At 38.1% G+C, this 19,668-nt stretch overlaps 1 protein-coding gene across 1 annotated transcript; it reads right to left on the bottom strand.

Moving 5' to 3' along the window:
- Positions 1–1,118: 1,118 nt before the first annotated feature.
- LOC121941695 (zinc finger protein 507-like) lies at positions 1,119–19,349 on the bottom strand. Its single transcript, XM_042484528.1, has 5 exons — positions 19,245–19,349; positions 18,932–19,040; positions 10,274–10,378; positions 8,657–8,791; positions 1,119–7,096 (listed from the first exon to the last, which is right to left on the bottom strand). The coding sequence occupies exons 1-5, from the start codon at positions 19,312–19,314 to the stop codon at positions 6,628–6,630; spliced, it is 888 nt and encodes a 295-aa protein (XP_042340462.1). The 5' UTR covers positions 19,315–19,349; the 3' UTR covers positions 1,119–6,627.
- Between the last annotated feature and the right edge of the window lie 319 nt (positions 19,350–19,668).

Raw genomic sequence — 19,668 nt, forward strand, 5'->3', positions numbered from 1 at the left:
ATTAATTTTGTGTGTGTGTGTGTGCGGTGTGTGTGTGTGTGTGTGTTTTAAAAAACATAGCATAAACATGGCCTTAAGGAGTTGAAATTCTGAAAATAATGCATTTTTAATATTTTATAATTATTATTATATTATATATATTATATTATATTATCATTATTTGAGTAGGCCTACTTCCTCTATAGCTGCCAACAGCCTGCCAACATCCCCAGTTAGAGAAAGGTTGAAAATAAAGCAATGTGCCTGTGCTCCCAGGCCCCCCACTACACCTGCCCCTGGTAATAATAAGGAGAGCACAGTGCAAGCAACTGGAGCTATGCCTCCTGGTGTTTTAAAATAATTCCATTCAAAGTCTGGCTAATCTTGAAACTAAAACAAAGTAATCTGTAGAAGTCTAAAGAAGTTACTTTCCACCACTGAATATTTGGCTGTTTGTTCACTCAGACACGTTGTTGTTGTGAGGAGAAGCTCTGTTCTGTCTGTCTGTCTGTTTGTCTGTCTCACTGCGCTGCTGTCGGACGATCAGAATCTGAATCAAACGCCGTGAGAGCACATAGGACTCGTTAGTCAAATACTCAGCTGTATGCAAGAGTCAAAGTCGTTCACTGAATTACATGATTTATTGTTTTTATGAATCTGATAGGGTTGGAAAGCTGTCAGTCTTAGTGGGCCAGTGCTGATCCGAAGGAAGGGACAGTTCATCCCCAAATAAAAATTTAGCAGATTTTTCTTGAAATCTGTAGTGCTATTTATCAGTCTAGATAGTGTTGGTGTGAGCGTCACACCAAAACAACCTAGATTGATTAAAAGCTCTCATATGGAGAACCCCAGTAATGAGTCCTTAAACACAGAAATGAATTAGGATTTAAGCAGCTCTATAATGCTCTACTACCTTTGCAAGTAGAGTTATTATCATACAATACTTATTTTTAATGTAATGTTTTTCTAAACATGGTAAAAACAAAACAACTGTTAAAAAATAGATTTGATTTAGATTAGTCTGAACAAGCAAAAAAGGTTAAATTTACTTAAATTTACTGTTAAATATTTATATTATTGCATTTAAATATTCAAAGGCATCCAATCATCTAACAAACATGACCAGAGACAAAAAGCAGTCATTTACTTCTCAGTCTTTATTACCAAAAATACAATGGCAAAGTAGTGACATAATACTGCCTATGATGTTCTAAAAATAAATAAACATAGAGCAAGTGTCTCACTGTTGTCAGAAGCAGTTCCATGTTGAACCGCATTACAAAATTGACTTTGAGCAAAAATACACTGATCAGGACAGACATGTTATCTTTTCAGCCTCCTTTGGTTTAAATGCACGCAGCCCAGTTTGCAATAATTAGCTTAAAACTGTCAGTTATCCATCAAACAGACTGGGAGTAAATAAGAACAAGCCAAAATTCATTCTAAAACTTTTTTTGTTTCAATTGGGTTTTTTTTTAACAAGATCATTAAAAAATAGATTATATATTTAAAAAAGTCAGTTTTAAGGTTCTGCAGTATTCATCTACAATATATACACTTAAAATACATTAGGAAAGTGTTTGAGCTCATTGTTAATAATTTAAGAGCTGTTTCACATACTTGGTTTATTGTTTCAGTGTTGCCAAAACTGCTGAATAAAACAAACAAAATGGATTATATGGAAAACCTACATAAGTGTGATATAATACACAACGTGAAATGTCACAATAGTTGCCCTCAATACCACCAGCTGACTAATGTGAAAATAAAACATGGATCTACATCAAGAGCATGCAGACATGTGACTGAAGTTTTGGCAGAGAGGTCAACATTTTAGCTTACATACAAATAATACCTCAAACTGAAAGGCACAATAAACCAAGACAAAAAACCTCCAAACATTTATTTTCCTCTTAAATAAGCTAATTTGGCACAAAGTTCTGTAGTTGTGGTGTGAATTAAATCTGACAGACTGTGGTGAATGCTCTGGTGAATGCTCTCAGAGGCAGCAGACACTTGCTTTTCATACTCGCAGTGTCTGCTGCCTGTGTTGACACACTTTTGCAATTTGTGACAGCAGATGGAAAATATCACAGCATGAAAAATCCTGCTTGACCTAAATGCATCTGCCACCAGGGGAACGACCCAAGATGTTATTTAGCCCCACCATACAGTACAAGTATGGTCTTCACTTACTAAAATAATCGTAGATATCGGACATCATTTTGCTTTACTTAAAATACTATATTGTTATAATCAAAGCTCGGTATAAAAATTCATAGATCATGACTACTTGTTATTTTTCTCCATGTCTGGCTGACACACTGCAGTGCTGACTTTGCTGCTCTTTACAGTGTCAAGTTATTGTGAACACCAGCACCGTGCAGCCAGAGTTCAGAGAGCTTATTACTGCTTAGATGTTATTTTTTTTTGCAGCCTTGGTGATCATGTCTTTTTGTTAGAAAACTGAGTACACCACCCCTGGATTTTGATTTTCAACAACTCCTGTGAAAAGACCAAAGCCAACGACAAATGTATCCTACTGGTGATACTATTGTATTTGCATCCAGAGCCTGATATATCGTATTCCTCTATATTCGCTCTTGTACCACTTGTACACGACCACAGTGCAGTTTATGTCAGTCCCAGAGACACTGCACAAGCACATAGCCATAGCATCATGTGACCTAGAAAAGCCAAAAAAAGTGTTTCCATTGCAGTTTTACAAAATATGGCTTTTTCGAATTGTCAGAAGTACCACCTCATGCAAGCACAAAAACGATTTTGCGATAAACAGAGTTGTTTTTAAACGGACTATTTGCATTTTTTATTTCCAATTTCAATTTGTGCAATTTGAGGGTTATTGGAACGCTGTCTATTGTCAAGTAGAAAATTGTTTGCAGGCCACCCTGCAGTCTATCACTGGCAAAATGTAGCCCGCAGGCTGTAAATTGAGTTCCAGTGGAGTAATGCATTGTTGGTTTTGGTCTTTTTGTGGGATTTGCTGACAGTAACAAAAATATGTGGCACACCATTCAACTATTAAGCTTTTAGAGCATGATGAAATTTCCAAATGCACCAAAGAACAAAAAACACAATCAGATAAATTTAAACAAACAACAGTTTAGCCAGATTATCAAAACTATTTTTGGTAGTAATACCTCATTGGAAAATAAAAATGTGTGCTCACTATGGTAAGTACGGTGGCTCAGAGAGATGAGGGGGCTGGGCTGTAAGCTGAGCTGTCAGTTTAACAGATGATCGGACAGAGAGCAGAGGGCTGCGGTGTGTCTGGTCTGTCCAGTATTTAATTCTCACGGCTCATTTACATGCAGGTTAATCGTTCAGGAGGAGCAGTAAAGTCCCACTTTTATTTAAGTTTTTGATTTAAACACATTATCAACTTAATTCTGCCACGTGGCCCTGTCAATTAAAAGCCGGACAATTTTTCCCGTCTCTCATAATGAGAATTCCAGGTCTTTGAGATTTAATTTAGCCACGATGCTACACATATGTGAAGACACAATTTCACTCTGTTATGTCAGGTGAAGAAGGCAGGGGAGATGAATTATGGATATTCCATTTTATCTTAATTTCCTCAGCGTGTGCAGCGTGTGTATGTGGATCACATGCTGATGGCTGCCTGATGGGACGGTGCGATACACAACGCTTGAGACACAAAGAATTATCTTCAATCTATGTTTAATTTGCTGCTGATTTCAATGTTTAGATGCAATGCTGATGTTTTTTTTTGGCAAGATTGCAGCAGAAACAGGAATGTTTTCCTGTAAGGCTCTCCAGTGATGGCAGCATGTCCCAATGGCACCGTTTGAATCTACATTTAGACATATTTTGGTTGTTTCGAACACGCATGTGGATGACTACATTATTATCCTCACATTCAACCACTTCTCTGCACAGTCAGCATTAGCTGAGATATTAGGGTTCAATTTTTGTCCTTTCAGAAAAAAAGCCATCTGCTGCTGTTCATTCTTTATGAAAAATAACTTCCACGCAGAGTTAATCCATCACAAGAAAGATCTGATATTACGATAGTATTACACTCCTGCCTCCCGTCAATCGCATGAGAGCACACAGGAGAACTGTGCCAATAAACCTCAGAAATAAACATATCACCATCCAAACTTTATTTTCACATCCATGTCTTAGTATGTCAGGTTTGTTGAACTGGAACAGCGGCCATTTTCAAGTTTGACACTAGAAAGTTTGTATTTTAAAAACACTAACAGAAAGAGCAAAGGTTATTATAAAAATGTTATTATATACAATGGAAATTGCATGGGCTTAAAAAAACAGGCTATACCCTCAAAGACAACTCTAAAAGCGAGCCGAGCACCACAATCACAAGTGAAAACAGGTGATTCAGCACATCTTCCTGCTTTCAAATATTCAGGCACCGATTAAATTAACAGCCCTACCTATGCTAACTTCCCTTTGGAACATTCCTTTTGTCCACGTGCCTTAAAGGGATAGTGCAGATTTTTTTCACGTGGGGTTGTATGGGGTACATATCCATAAACAGTATATTACAAACAGTAGATATCGCACAGCAGGCTCCCCAGATTGAAGAAGCAGGCTGGTGTCCAACATGAAAGCTAAGCAATGTACTGCTGTGGATGGGGGCCAGCAACAAAATTGATCTTAACCACCTAAAAAAAAGTCACACAAGTGTTTGCTATAATGAGCTTTTTCACTGCTGTACCTTAATGTCACACTGATTTCCAATGGGAAAATGAAACTGTTATATCCCTCTCTTCAAGGCCACACTATATTGAGAGAATAAAAGTAATTTTACATTGCTCAACACAGGAGCTGTTTGTCTAACCCTTTGAAACCTGGAATGCCATCTCCCACATGCGTTTAAACCTTTAAAACTGAGAAAACTGGTTTAATTTTGTTTTATTTTTTGTTTCTTCTGTTTCTTTCTTTCTTTATTTTATAACATAGCTATAAAGGAAATGAGTAACTTGGAAAGAGATATCCCAAAAATTGCAAGAAATCAGGAAAAGGTGACAAGAAATTAAGAAATTGACCTGCAAATTAGTTTTAAAAAGAAGAGGGGAATTAAATATAGGGAAAACTATCCAGAGAACTATATTTATGATGATGATTATTTTAATTATTATTAAATATATGATCTATTTAGTTTTTTGTTTGGGGTTATTTTAATTTTTTTTTTCTATTTTCTTTTTTATGCTAAATTCCAGGTAAATTTCTTGTAACTAATAGCTTGCAACGTCTTCCTGTGTGTTTGAAAGAAATAAAACTTACTTGCTCATGTTCCAAATGGTTCAAATGGTTAGTTTGGATTCACCATAGCCATAGAATAACACTAACCAGCTAACTGAAGCAGCAGTTGACCAGCAGCTCCTGTGTTCAGCGAGCTAAAGAACTGTTTTGGTCAATGAAATCTGGTGGCCTTGATGCGAGCATGGATGGAGAACGCAAACAGTTAATGGCTTCTCTGTCAGAGCAGAGTGTCAGACGGAAAGGTTAAGCACTGAAAATTCTCTCTATGTAACGTATACTTGAACTGATATCATTTTTTCTTAGGTGTCTACAATAGTTTTTGCTGCTGGTCCCATCCACAGGAGTACGTTGCTTAGCTTCGTTTCAGACTCCTGCCTGCTTCTCCAAACTGGGGGCGTGCCGACTGACATCTACTGTATGAAACACACTGACTACCGGTGAGCACCCCATACAACCTCACTTCAAAAATTATGAACTATCCCTTTGAACCCATAACTGTCGTCGGGAGACTACAATCATTTCCACTTTGCTCTGGTCAACTTCCGCTCCTCCTTTGAAAACTACAACCGTCTTCTCTAAAGACGCTACTTTTCTTTATAAACCACCCAACAGGTAAAATTACAGTCACTCATACATACAAAAATGCAAATAATTATTAACATTTGCCTCTTTAAATGGCATAAAAGAAACATGCATACAAATAAACGGATAAATATTAAACTATATTCAAGCTGTGATCCATGCCTTTAGGCATTGGTGAGTGTGAACACGTACCTCCTTAACTAGGCTAGAGCCTCAACCGTGTTGCATCAAATACATTAAATATTACAGTAGCAATAAAAGAGCTGCCTTACGGTCAATATATGAATTAGACTGGAAAATATGTGAATCTGTTCTTTCCACTTTTACTGAGGGATTGTATGGTTTTGTGAGGTATGAACTTGTCCCTGTGTATTGAAAAATAGACTTGGATTCGAACTCAGGCTTGTCCCTTGAAACTGAAATAAATTCCCTACAGACACATTTGCGTCTTTTTAATGGATTATAACATTGTTTTCATTATATATGCTTTTTTTTTTACATTCCTTTTGAAGGATATGCCACTCAGAAAATAATTTCATATGTTTTCTCGACACCCATTCAAGGAGTCTGCGTTGAATAGCATTTTTAACCCTTGGACACCACAACCAACCTAACCAGAGAACATTCTGAGTAATGACAATGAGCTGCTATAGTACAATAGATGTGAAATGCTTACACCTTTTTATCCACTGAACCACCTTGAGGTAAAGAAACAAGAGTGAAATACTTTTGTTGGCAGCAGATGGTTGTAAGAGTGAAGGGTCAGTGTTAATAGAAAAGAGAGGGAGGGGGCTCTCACTCTGCTGTTTGGAGGCCGACTTGTGCTTCTGGTTGCTGCTGCTCCTTGTTGAGGATGATGCTGATGATGTCGCCCTCGTGCTCCTTCATGTGTTCCATCAGTCGCTCTTTGCTGGTCGACTCAAAGCCGCAGATACAGCAGCAGAACAAGAGCACGCAGTATTCCATGCCGGGGCCGGGGATGTGGGCCTGGCCTGTGCGTGGCTGGGTCTGGGACTGGAGCTGTGCAGGCTCCTTCCCCTGTGGGCTCAGAGATTCACCCGGCCACTGTGAGGGGTCCTGGATGGGTGTGGGTAAGCCCGCTGAGCTGTCCACAGCCAGGCCAGATGCTGCTGTTGTTGTTGTCGTCACTGATGTGGGTGCTGGGGGTGGCTCCACTGGGCCCTTTGCTCTGTCCTTTGAGGGCGGGGCCACCACAGCACGCTCTGCCATCGACTCCAACACTGCTGACAACTTCTGAGGAGCTCTGAAGGAAATAAAAGATGAAATCACTGACGAAGAACACAACAACAGAGGGAGCCAGATTAAGTTGTAAATCTCACTCTTGAGGTCTGTTGGCCCGCTGAGGTCCATTTCTAATTGCCTGTGTACTATTCTTGGTTTTTGACATCTGTTGGATGATTGATGTATTAAGTTCTTCACTGCCCATAATCTATTATCCCTGTGATACAGCGTGTGTTTTCAGACAGCTGGCAGTTACTGGTTTCACTCTTTGGGCTTGTAAACCATGAACAGTGAGTACAGTGAGGAACAAACACATGTTCATTTAACCTTTAAAAGTGGCCAAGTGTCAGATGTTTTTTTCAGAATTTAAACTGTCTTACAAAAGCCATCTTAAGTTTTAATTAGTTTTTCAAATATTAGCTTATTGGTTAAAAGAAAGCATACATTTAATAGAGACATTTGCACATTCAAAGGAGACTCACTGCAGTTTTTAAAGCTTGTTAGTGCCAGTGTCAAACAAGTCTAACAATCTGCATTGATTGAAAGGGCACACAAATTAAGTGCAATATTTATAGACCTGTACAACTTGCAGAAAATACTTCACTTAAAGCTGCACTCAGCAACTTTTTACATAGCGTGCTAAAAATTGTGGAATAAACTATTTAGGCTTTTACTGTAAGGAACATCATAAAAATAAAAAAGAAGAAATATGGGAACATTTTCAGAAAACCATGTTTGTAATTATAATAATTTTGTATCAACAATAATGTTACAGAAAATCATTTAAAAAATATGTAAAATAAACATACATATATACTTTTTTTCAGCAGTTTTTAGGGGAATTTCTTGTTGGTATTTGTTTTTTCCTTATTTATTTTGTGCTTATTTTCAGATAATTTTCTTGAAACTATTTAAAGCATTTTTGCTCATTTTTGGATCTTGTCTTTTGAAGTTGTTTTTTTTCACCCAATGTTTTTGAAAGAAATCAAACCAAAAACTGGGGTAGGCAGCTTGATTTTGGCATCACTGAGCAAAAATCCCATAATAAACTTCAAGCATAATTGTGATTCAAGTGGTTTAAGAGAAAACTAGACACCTGCTCTTGGCTCTCTTTTCAGGCTGTTTTCAGAAAATCTCGCCCAAGATGGGGGACTGGCCAATCAAAGGTCATTTCAAGAGGAGGGTGTTCCTACTGGCTGTTTTACAAATGCAGATGTGTGTGCACGTCCTTTTGGTGGAAGCCTGATTCAATAATGGGGAATCCTGCAGAGTTCTAGTTTTGGAAGTGCTGACACTGCAAAGCAGCCCAAAAAATGGTTCAAAACATGTACAGAGCTAAAAATCATCTACTGCCTGATAATATCCAAAAGTTGCTTCAAATGAAAAAAAGTTCACATGATTTCAGAGGAATTTGTATGTTCAGAAACAGTTAGTGAGAACTAGTGCTACATGTCATTGTATTACAGTCAAAGGTGTTAATTTATAGAACAGCTTATATACCGTCGATATTTGCAAATCCAGACATGAAACCTCGAAGAAAGACAGAGTGCAGATTTCACTGAACTCGAGTTAATCTGTTTACCGGCTGCTCTGGGAGATGGCCTCGTTAATGGCTTTGTTAACTTGCTCGTAGTTGTAGTTCTGGTCTCCGGCGTGCTTCCACATGTGTGATTTGAGGGACGGGGGATGACTGCACACATAGCCACACAGAGAGCACCTGGAAGAGACGGGGGGAAATTAGAAGAACAAAAGGAGAGGAGATGAGCGACAGAGTGAGAGCGGATCAAGTCGAGGTTGATTTAATATGCCTGCTGAGGTTTGACTAATCCTTCTCCTACTTTCTATCAAGAGGAATCATCCTGACTCAGGACTCCACAGGGGATACTGAGCTTTACAGGCAGAGACGAAGAGCGGAGCAACGAAAGAGGATTTACAGCACACCAGTGAAGTCATTTCACAAAATCAGAGGAGTAATGGATCATGTCTTAATGAACTCTTTAAATGGAATCTGTTTATTTTTTATATTTACATAAATATTGCAACAGGCTGACAATAGCGAAGGTGTCTAATGTTAACCCCCCCCCCCAAAAAAAAAATAAGAAATGGTATAGGGTTATAGTCAGAATATGCTTTCGTTGTGGCCGTTCTTACTCAAATCAGTCCCTCTCATGTCCTCCTCCTACCTCATTATGTGCGGTGCTAAATCACTCGTCAGACAAAGAACAGCATTGTCTGTGCTATATCTGCCGTATGGAAACGTGGGCATTCCAGGCTCGCAGGTACTGATGACTGAATAAGTGGAAATCAGCAATCAGCGCCTTGCTCAAGGTTGAGGAAATGTAACATTTTAAGGAGGACACAGTTATCACTCCTCTTCTCTCTCCAAGCACCAGCCAATAATCTTGCAATCAGAAGCTTATTTCAGAAATATATTTGTAATGTGAAGATGTATGTATTTCTTTGTACAAGCATGTATATGTATGTTTGTACAAGTATGTGCATGCAACCCAGGGGCCGACCGATACCGTTTTTTCAGGGCCGATACCGATTATAAGTAGTTAATGAGACTGATAACCGATATCTGGAACTGATAGGCATTCACAATAAAAATGAAAATCTTTCTGGCAATATTTAGAATTTGGAATATAACAAACTGCAAAAATCTTTGCTGGAATGCCTTCAGCAAATGTTTAATCAAAACTGAGACTTTCAACATCATATATAGCAACTTCCTTGCAACTTTTTTAAAATGAATCTTACTAAATTTAAATAAAAAATGAATAAATAAAACTAGCTCCCTGATGTTAACAAAGTAAAAGTTCCTCCTATGATGACACTTTCTTTGCAGTTTTAACTAATTTCATCAGCACTCATTAAAATAAAACGGCAATACAGATAATTGGCAAAATTCCAAATGTAATGAGTAGCTATATGATTATCTAAAATGCCGATTTATTTGTTTAAATGTAAACCCAAAGCACGGGGTATATCCTTGTATACTGCCATGGAAAAGAAATAAAAATTGACCTTTAAAAAAGGAAGCTTATTTCTCAACTTTCCAGGCTGCTGGCACCACAAGAGACACATAGATTCTGATAACTTCTGTTGGTGAGGTACAGCTTTTCATTCGCACCTCAGAGGTCCAGTGGTCATTCCTATCATTCCTCTCTGTGGTGGATTTGTGTCTGAGGTTTCTCACCGGTACTGCTCCAGCAGCTGCACGGCCTGGTGCTCCTGAGGGTGCCTCTTCATGTGGCTCTTTAAACTGTTCATGTTAGTGGTGGCAAAATCACAGCTACAGCACCTGGCAGATGGAGAAAACAGAGGTGAGAGATGAGTGAACATGGAGATAGAGCGTTGAGTTAAAATGTTGAAAAAAGTCAAATGAAAGTATGTTGCAAAACGGCATACTATAGCATGAGGAAAAAATGGTCTAAAAATTCATTGTTACAAATGAAAAAAAAAAGTCATAGTATAGCACTTTGAAGAACATTATACAATTATACATTATATATATTATACAATGCGGAAGAAAGGCTCCACAGAGGGAACATTAAAAGTGTTGAAAGATCAGGACAGCCTCTAGCTCGTCAGATCCAGTGTGCACCCCACATGCCTAAAGCCTTGCAGTGACCCAGGTTTGAGTCCGGCTTACATGCTTTGCTGCATGTCATATCTCCTTCTCTCCCCCTGCTTTCCTGTCCCTCTGTTTAACTGCCCTATAAATAAAAGGGAAAATGCCTCCAAAAAATAATCTTAAAAAAAAAAGAAAAAGTTGAAAAAAAGTTATAGTTTAGTATGAGAGGATACTCCATGCTATAGCATGTGGAAAAAACGGCTGGAAAAGTCATTGTTCCAGATGTCAATAAAACTTATGGTACAGCATTTAGAAGAATATTATAGTGTAGAATGTCAAAAGAAAGGCCCAAAAAGTCAACATTTTAAATGTTGAAAAATGGCTAACCATAGTAGGGTTTGGATGTGGGGTCAGGGTTGGGGCTAGGGTATGGGCTAGGAATTTATCATTCTAAATGTCAAAAAAGTCATAGTATAGCATTTCGAAGAAGTTTTTTGGTGTAGAATTTCAAATGAACAGTCCAAAAAGTCAACATTTAAAATGTTGAAAAAAGTCATACTATAGTATATCGCAAAACGCCATACTATAGCATGTGGAAAAAATAGTCGAAAAATTCATCGTTCCAAATGTCAAAAAAGGTCATGGTATAGCATTTTGAAGAACATTATAATATAGAATATGCAAGAAACAGTCAAAAAAGTCATCGTTCCAGATGTTGACAAAAATTATGGTACAGCATTTTTAAGAAGTTTATGCTGTAGAATTTTAAAAGAGCAGTCCAAAGAGTCAACATTTAAACACTCTGCCTTTTGAGGTCTTCGTTTTGCTTCTTTACACTCGAAGCCTAAAGGGAGATAAGGGATTTACAGCCAAACAGAGAGGAAATTGCCACTTTAAGAAAAACAATAACTCACAATGTTTTCGACTTTGTTGTACTTTGGATGTTGCGGTTGGAAGATGAAACTGGCCTTTAAGTTGCTCAGAGGCAAATGCTGCACAAGGTCTTCAGACAGAGGCTACGCTCCGCTCACAGCCACTTGCACAGCGTTAAAGTAAAGTCAGACAAAACAAAGACTTGCACTTGATAATGCGAGATTTACTGGGGCTAGAATACTAAAAAGATGGATCTGACTGACCAAGAAGAAAACAATTCAGTCTTAGAGAACATTGTTTCATTAGAGAGTAATTGCTCAAATTCATTTTATTAACACTAAATTGGATGAAGCGTTACTTTTCCAAATATTAAAAAGAAATAAATCTTTCATAATAATTATCTTTTTTTTTTTATAATTGCATTTTTATGCATGTTGATCAGTCCCCTTTTCCTCATATTTTAGCTTCTATCATACGTGTTACTACAAGAATACTGCAATGGCCAGGGTGGTATGATTACTCAATCTCTGTATTCCAACAACACTGTCCTGTGGATCATTTGGAACACAAGGAGAGAACTTTCTACTACATCATAACAAATACATTTATGTGTAATTATTGTGCTGCCTGTGGCTTGTTGTGAGAGCTGAAAATAAAGTAGCCTTGCCTGAAGGAAAACGAGGCAAACCTAAAGACATTCTGAGACACTGCGTCCAGCTTTAGACATTTAGAGTGGGCAAAAATCTGACATGGAGGCAGTGTATAGGCTGTATTTGGATTAATTACAACTGTTTTGAACACAGTAGAGAAGTACATTTGTGGTACAGGAGTAGACTAAAATTAGTGTTTAGGTTTACTTTAACTGTGAAATTGTATCACCATTTAATTTTATTGCAATGGTTTTGTGGCGGCCTGCCACGATTACAACACGTGCCACCACAAATAGCTTTCTTATTTTTGGAGCTGGGCTGCTCATTCGGGGCGCTGTTAAAATATATCTACTGTTCGGTTTTTCATTGCATCCCACTCTTGGAGTGCACAGCGTACTCTGGGTGCAGATGGAGCAGTGGAACATCAGCTGCACTGAAATAGAAACTGTTCACTTTGTTGGGTGTAAACGTCTCCATTAGCCCGTAGCAGCTGCACCTCTCATCCATCGTTCTGATTAGTTCTGAACAGGTCAATGGATCAATCATTCACCCCGCGGGTCACAGACTTCTGCGGAGGAATAAAAGGAACGCATGGAGAGCTCCGCCTGCGCTGCGTTCACAGACCCACAAAAACCCCGAGATGATACAAAGGGACAAACATATATAATGGTGCATGGCTGAGACACCAGAAAGTAACTGTTCTAAGCCAAGACATAGTCAAATGCATAACCTCCTGTAAAAAAAGCAAATTGGCATTTTTACGCTCCAGTTTTTGTATGGAATGGAGAAACAAGATATAATATGTAATTAGTGAGTGTTAGAGGTGCTAAAAGGCAAATTTTTGTTATGTTAGGACTGAGCCAGGCTAACTGTTTACCGTGTCCAGTCTTTGTGCTAGGCCACGCTAGTTGGTTGTAGATTTAGATTTATTGTAGAGACTCAACACTGCTCAATCTTCACATCTAATTTAGCAAATGTCAGACTATTGTTTGAATTACACACTGTGTTTCCAGAGGATAACACCTTAACATATTAAAAGTTCAAATGCTTGGTGCCCAGCAGCTGAGTTGGTAGAGCGGGCACCTCATATACAGAGACTAAATCCTTGCTACAGTGGCTGCGGGTTTGATTCCAGCCTCAGCCCTTTGCTGCATGTAATATCAAACAAAGGCAAAAAAAAGCCCAAAATATAATCTTCAAAAGTTCAAATGCAGTATTCACTGACCACTAAAGGGAAGATCACACTGAGACGCATCATGACAAGCAAAACCGCTCCAAAAACACCTTGGAAACGCATCTGGAAAAAACAGGAAGTGCCTGTGGAGAGAGGCTGCGTGCATGTGGATAAAAGTAACACTAACAAGCGGTGCGACTCCGCTCCTTGAGCAGAAAAGTAAAATATACTTTAACTTTATGTACGCCTGAAAAACCAGCAGAAAAATGCGTCGCACAGCAGCGATGCTTTTCGTCTTTGCGTCTCCCCTAGCGCTACAACACAGACACATCACCACAATTAATTACATTCACAGAAAATTGTAATCATAAGCAGATGCAAACAGCCTATAATGCGGCATCAGACATCTTCAGAATGCAGCTGTGATACTCTCCCTTCAATTTCTTTCACTTTATATAGATACAATAAGCAACATCATGCCTTTCCAAATGACTCTTGTGTAAAGGTTTATGATCTAGTGCAGTGCAGCACAGAACAGCACAGTGAGCACTTTAAATGGAAATGTTTTGGCATTTGATTTCAGTGGAGAGAGCAATGAATACCAATAGAGCTTTAGTCCCTGAAACATAATTAGGATGGGCATTTTTGCTCTCTATGCCAATTACATCTCTGTTAATAACAAAGGAGGGAATAGTTAAATATGAGCATTAGTCCAGTCTGTGGCTTCCCTTCACATTCTATTGTTATGCTATCAAAATTTGAGATGCTAACAGAGACAATCTGTATTACCATAAAATGTTGCCTATTGGGGCCTTTTACGCTAATTCCACTAATTGCATATTGTAGCTCCTATTAAAGTATTGCATTGGTGTTTTAGCAGGGGACTGTAGACTGGTACACGCCTCTCACAGCTGCTGTGAACAGACACACAACAGCTCATGTGTTCACAGTCATGCCTGAAGACATAATGCAAAGGAACAGCGCATACACGTTGACATTTGAAACAGCGCAAGACATTTTTGGTAAAATGAAAGGCTGAACATGTGGCACAATGTTTATAATACATTGTAAATGCGTGCAGTCTGCAAGTCCTAGGACACTGGCACTTTTTCAGCTTTAATTTGAGGGTGTTTACATCCAGATTGGGTGTAAAACAGTAACCCTGTCATTATCCATCTGTGCTGTAATTAAAGCTTAATGTCAGTCTTAGTTTAATTTCATGTTAAATGTGCTGAAGTATAGAGAAAAAGCAACAGAACATGTGCTGTGGCCATTACATCTATAGACCAAACTGCAGTTCCAATTTGCAGTTCAACATTTCTTTTAGATGTAAATGCTTTCTTTTACTACGTGTAAATGTCTCGGTCTACATTACAGTGTCAATAGTCTGCAACCACGGCCACACATCCATATAGGTTAACTAGGCAGTTGCCTTGGGCGGCATCTTAGCAGGCGAAATGTGTGCGAACTATTCATGCGTAAAATCACACAGTAACCAAAAGCAGTAAGTCCAGGCTCCTAGCATACTAATCTACACTTTCTGTTGATACACTGAATTGTCGAAACGTGTCAATCAAGCTGCACCAACTGACACCAAGTTTGACTGTCTTTGGGGGAAAAAAAAAATCTTTACATGTGAATGCAAGTCTAAGGGATCAGGGAACATTATTGTCTGAAAGATTTCTGTGTTTCATCATAGTTGGATGTTGACAAAAAGGGAGCCTAAAAAGGCCCTGGCTCGTTTATTCATCAAGAAAAGATGTTGCGTTGTGCCTTTGTTATAAACATTTTTTTGGAAGTGAGAGAAAGCAAGCTCTTTCAGGAGACGGTGTTAAAGATTTGGAAATATGTCAAGCATCCTTGGTGACTATGAAAAATCAGTTGAGCATGTGTAAGGTTTTCACGAGTGGAAAGAGTTGGACCTAAGTTTGGCCTTGCAAAACGCTGTGTGTACTTCTGAAAGGTAAGCTTTCTTTGCCCTCTAGTCATGAAGTTGCAGTCTATTAGTCATATATGTTGGATGCACCACTGCAGAAAGTGTTAAATATAGAGAGATTTGCACTGGTATTATTTAGTTTGAAGAGCTGATGTATTATTTTTAAGAAATACCTTTGTGTAGTCATCACTTTGCTGTACGGAATTTAAAACCAGGTTATTGAAGTTATTATGAAATGCCTGCATGATGAATCATGCATACTTTGATACTGTTGACACTTATATTAAGTACTTGTACTGCCCATTTGCGTGACGTGTAAGCAATCTAGTGTTTGTTGTTGCTGTTTTTTGCTTGATGCGTTTTTGGCCTTTGTGTGTTATTGCTGGTATGGTGCATTGCAAATAGAGGGGCGGCATAATTGTTTCTTGCCTAGATCAGCAAAAGTGCATGTGCTGGCCCTGACTCCAACGCATAGTTTGATAGATCCGAACACTTTGCAAAGGCAAAAAAAGTATCTCTGCATGTCAGCATTTAAAGTATAATGTTTAAAGTATGATGTCATCTATCCTCATGAAAGCAAAAGGGCGAGGGTAAAAGTGTGTAGACACAAAAGCAACAGTGCTTACACATGTGAGTACACATTGCTGTCTTTCCGCCAGATCTGCTTTTTTCAGGCATCTACAGCTATTTTCTTTCTTACCCAAGTTTGCATGCTCTCTCGTTTTAATCTTTTTCAGTGCACTTTTATATATAATAATTATATCTGAATCATACAATATTTTCTACTTCTGTTCTCACACCATTGGCCAAAAGGAGGGTTTACCATTCTGCTTAGAAACAGCAATTAGATTGTATCTGACCTTTTCTAGAGCAGAAAAAAAATCCTGTCGTGTGTGTATTTTTATACGTACATTTAACCTTAGAGCACAGGCGACAGCAAGCTGTTAAGAAAGCTGACGCAAACATCCGAATGTGTTCACAACTCATGGCAGCCTTGTGTTAACACAAATGCTGAGTGCTAATGCGGAGTGGGGGATAGAGAAGCAGTCAGTTACGCCTAGAGAGAGTGTGACTGAGCCTCAATAGTGAGATCGCTGTTCTGGGCTGAGCATTACCGGGCATGTACTGCCATCTAATGGACCTTTCTGAAATAACAAGTACAGGTCAAGAACTTGAATAGGAACCAGCAGATCAAAAGTGAGACTCATAATCTGGCAACTATCTGGTTCTGGCTGAAACAGGAACTGAAAACTGAAATGCAATATTAAGTGACCACTAACACTACTTCACAGGACACAATAGAGCCACAGAAATCACACTGAATGCTAAACATATATTCTGTTCACTTACTTTAAGTGAATCAATATTTTACCAGACATTCGACTGAAGTTTCAGTTCTAATATGTAGTAAAAAACTAAGAATTGCAAATCTCTGAAACCGATGTAAAGCTCCTAATCTAAATCCCCTCTAAGGCAGGATAATGTCTGCAAAATAATTAACACAGAAGTCTGTTCCAATTTGCAACAGATAGGAAATGTGTAATCAGTCCCCAAAAATATGCAATCAGTCTCCAAAAAATACAGATTGGTGTCTGCTTCATTAATGCCCTGTCATTACAGCTAAATGTCATATCTAATTTCTGCAACTACTGTTAACATAATCAAAAAATATCACTCGGTGTGATTGCAAAACCAACAATGTTTGTCGTCTAAAACTAACAAAATCCAAAACTTTTAAAGGAGGTAGAATGAAACACAAACAGTGTCAAAGTGCTTTCCACTGGAACTGCTATCATGGCATGTTTGACTATGACCATAAATGCTGTAATAAGAACAATATTACCTTGTCTGGCTATGTGAAAACTACAGTATGATATCAACAGTACTAGTTTAAGTGTATCATTTGGTAAAATAAATAGGAAACATTGAGGTTCCATCCCAGTCTAATATACAGTATATGCTAGCATTCACTGTGTGCCATAGTTGCGTATCATCATACAACACAATGATTTGTTGTTTCCACAGTAATCATTGATTTTATTAACAGTATTTCTAAATGAAATGCTGATATTGTCCTTGAATCTGGAGTTGTGATAGAAAAATCAGTTAGTTTCTGATGTTTTTATTTACTTCATATGCTTGTTCCATTCCCATACAGATATGAAAGATATGCCATTCTTATCCAGGTGCTCCAGAGCTTTTGTTATTATAAAAAAAAAAAAATCTAAATTCTAACCCAAAACCTAATAGGGGAGGAGGTAAACAGCATAGTATTGTAATATTTTGTGTGGCAATATTGTATTGATACACAGACAACAAATCTAGTATATAAATTATTAATATTGCACACACAAATTAAACTTTTGAACTTTTGAATGCTCTTTCAGTCCACTAGACACATTTTGCTCCAATACAAATGATTGAAGTGAAAAACTTTATCTTATTAAATAAAACAAATGCGGAGAAATTTTACTTTTGGGGACTTAATTTACAGTTGAAAAAAAAGGTAATAGATCACAATAGATGTTTTTGTGTCACTCTATCTGTGGTGTCCCTCTAATGTCCGATATCTTTGCAGGTCCATGAATGCAGCGCAGCAGGCAGAGTTCTTTTATCTCCTTTGCAGCTGAATGTCACTCGTGGGGTGGAAAACTGATCTGTTGATTTGTTCACAGCTGATCAGATAGATAGATAAGAGGAGGTATTTGCAGATTTTTGTTAGTGAAAGACAGTTTTAGACTCAGCAGAATGAACGGTTCAGTTTCACTTTTATGTGCCTGATGTTCTGCTGCGCATCTCTGCTGTTACTGAGCTATAAATAACCCAACGCTGTTTTAATACGGCTTTTAATTAACAGTGGCAGCCGGCCATAGTCTTTGTTATTAATGGGAAACACTGAACCAGCATATCGCAAAACATTTAAAATCACAAAAGCATTGTATCGCGACTAAAGTATTGTGATAATATCGTAACATGGGGCCTCTGTTTATCACATTCCTAAGACCTACTGTGGACATTACATCATCCAAAATTTGTCTTTGAGTGTAAGGGCTGGGTATTGATGAAAAAATCATGATATTAGCATCACTACCAGTACCCGTACAGTGACACCGAAACTACTCTAGTTCTTCATTTGCTGCCTTGTTATAGTTTTGTTTTCACTAAATTCAATATCCATCATCTAAATAGAAGCATAAAAGCATAGCATAGAAGCATTCATTGCATAAAATGACAATGCCACTTCTCTCTATCCGAGTGATATTTAACACTAGTGCATTTAAAAAGTGGAGCACAGCCATACTTTACAATGCTCGATTGCATCTCGGCATACTGAACTCTGCGCTCAACTTCACCACACCACAGACTGTATGAGCTGAAGCTGCTGCAGAAGTGGGCCAATCACACATCACATTAAATCCAAGAATGATTAGAAAACATTAAAAAAAAAAAAATTCTAGATCTGGTTAGAAAAGGGATGGAATGCAGGTATTGTTTGACTGAAAACCTTCATTACTACTTGGTACTGAGTTTTTTTTCAGACGATACCCTGAAGACATCGAGTACCGAAACACAGCCCTAGTAAATGGTATCAGTTGGGTTTATTAGTGAGAGTGGTGCATGTCAAGTTTTTTTAAAAAAAAACTTACCTATAAGGCTTGTCAGAGTTATGAATCCTGCGGTGGTTCCTCACTCCAACATATGTCGAGCTGGTGTAGTCACACACATCACACTTATACATCTTCTGCATACCACATTCTGTAACAGAGATGAAACAAATGGAACAGATCTACACCTTTCTGAAAACACTGAGAAAATCACATGGCAGTATGTGGCAACACAAGAACACTGGCATGGAGGAGTAGCTCTCATGAAGATGTGTGGCAGCTAGTAAATATCTCAGCAGAAATTATCTTATCTTCATATCCTAATACATAATGAGACCATAAAAACATGTCTTACCTTCGTCTGTTACCCGTTCAGCTTCCTCCGCCATGGCCACTGTTTCAGTGACCCGTGTGAGGGCTGCCATGTCACCGCTGAAGCTGTGATGCTCCCTTTCATGACTTCTTAACTGACTCTAAGGAAAACACACACATACACACACAAATGATACAATTTATGCACACTTAAATTGGAATACATGCAGTTAACATTCAAAACAGCTTTTCAGATATATATTTTACCAACTTTGGACCAACCTGCCAGCAAAATAAAAACTAATCTACTAGCTAAACGGATTTGACTTTTGTTGTTTAATGTTTCTTTTAAATTTATATTTCTTTAATTTGTTTTCCACCTCTGGCCTTTAAATTATTTCCAGTTAAAATTATGGCATCCATGTGTTGTATCATGATTTTAATTTATTTATTGATTTATACATACA

The sequence above is a fragment of the Plectropomus leopardus genome, chromosome 1 (assembly GCF_008729295.1).
Source record: "Plectropomus leopardus isolate mb chromosome 1, YSFRI_Pleo_2.0, whole genome shotgun sequence".
NCBI lineage: Eukaryota > Metazoa > Chordata > Actinopteri > Perciformes > Serranidae > Plectropomus > Plectropomus leopardus.

What these genes read in the sequence shown, in the direction of transcription:
- LOC121941695 (XM_042484528.1), bottom strand. Translation starts at nt 19,314, where the DNA reads ATGGCAGCCCTCACACGGGTCACTGAAACAGTGGCCATGGCGGAGGAA. An exon ending in AACTCTGACAAGCCTTATAG is followed by an intron (nt 10,379 to 18,931) that starts GTAAGTTTTTTT and finishes TCCATCTGCCAG; the next exon opens with GTGCTGTAGCTGTGATTTTG. An exon ending in GCCATCTCCCAGAGCAGCCG is followed by an intron (nt 7,097 to 8,656) that starts GTAAACAGATTA and finishes TATTTCCTTCAG; the next exon opens with AGCTCCTCAGAAGTTGTCAG.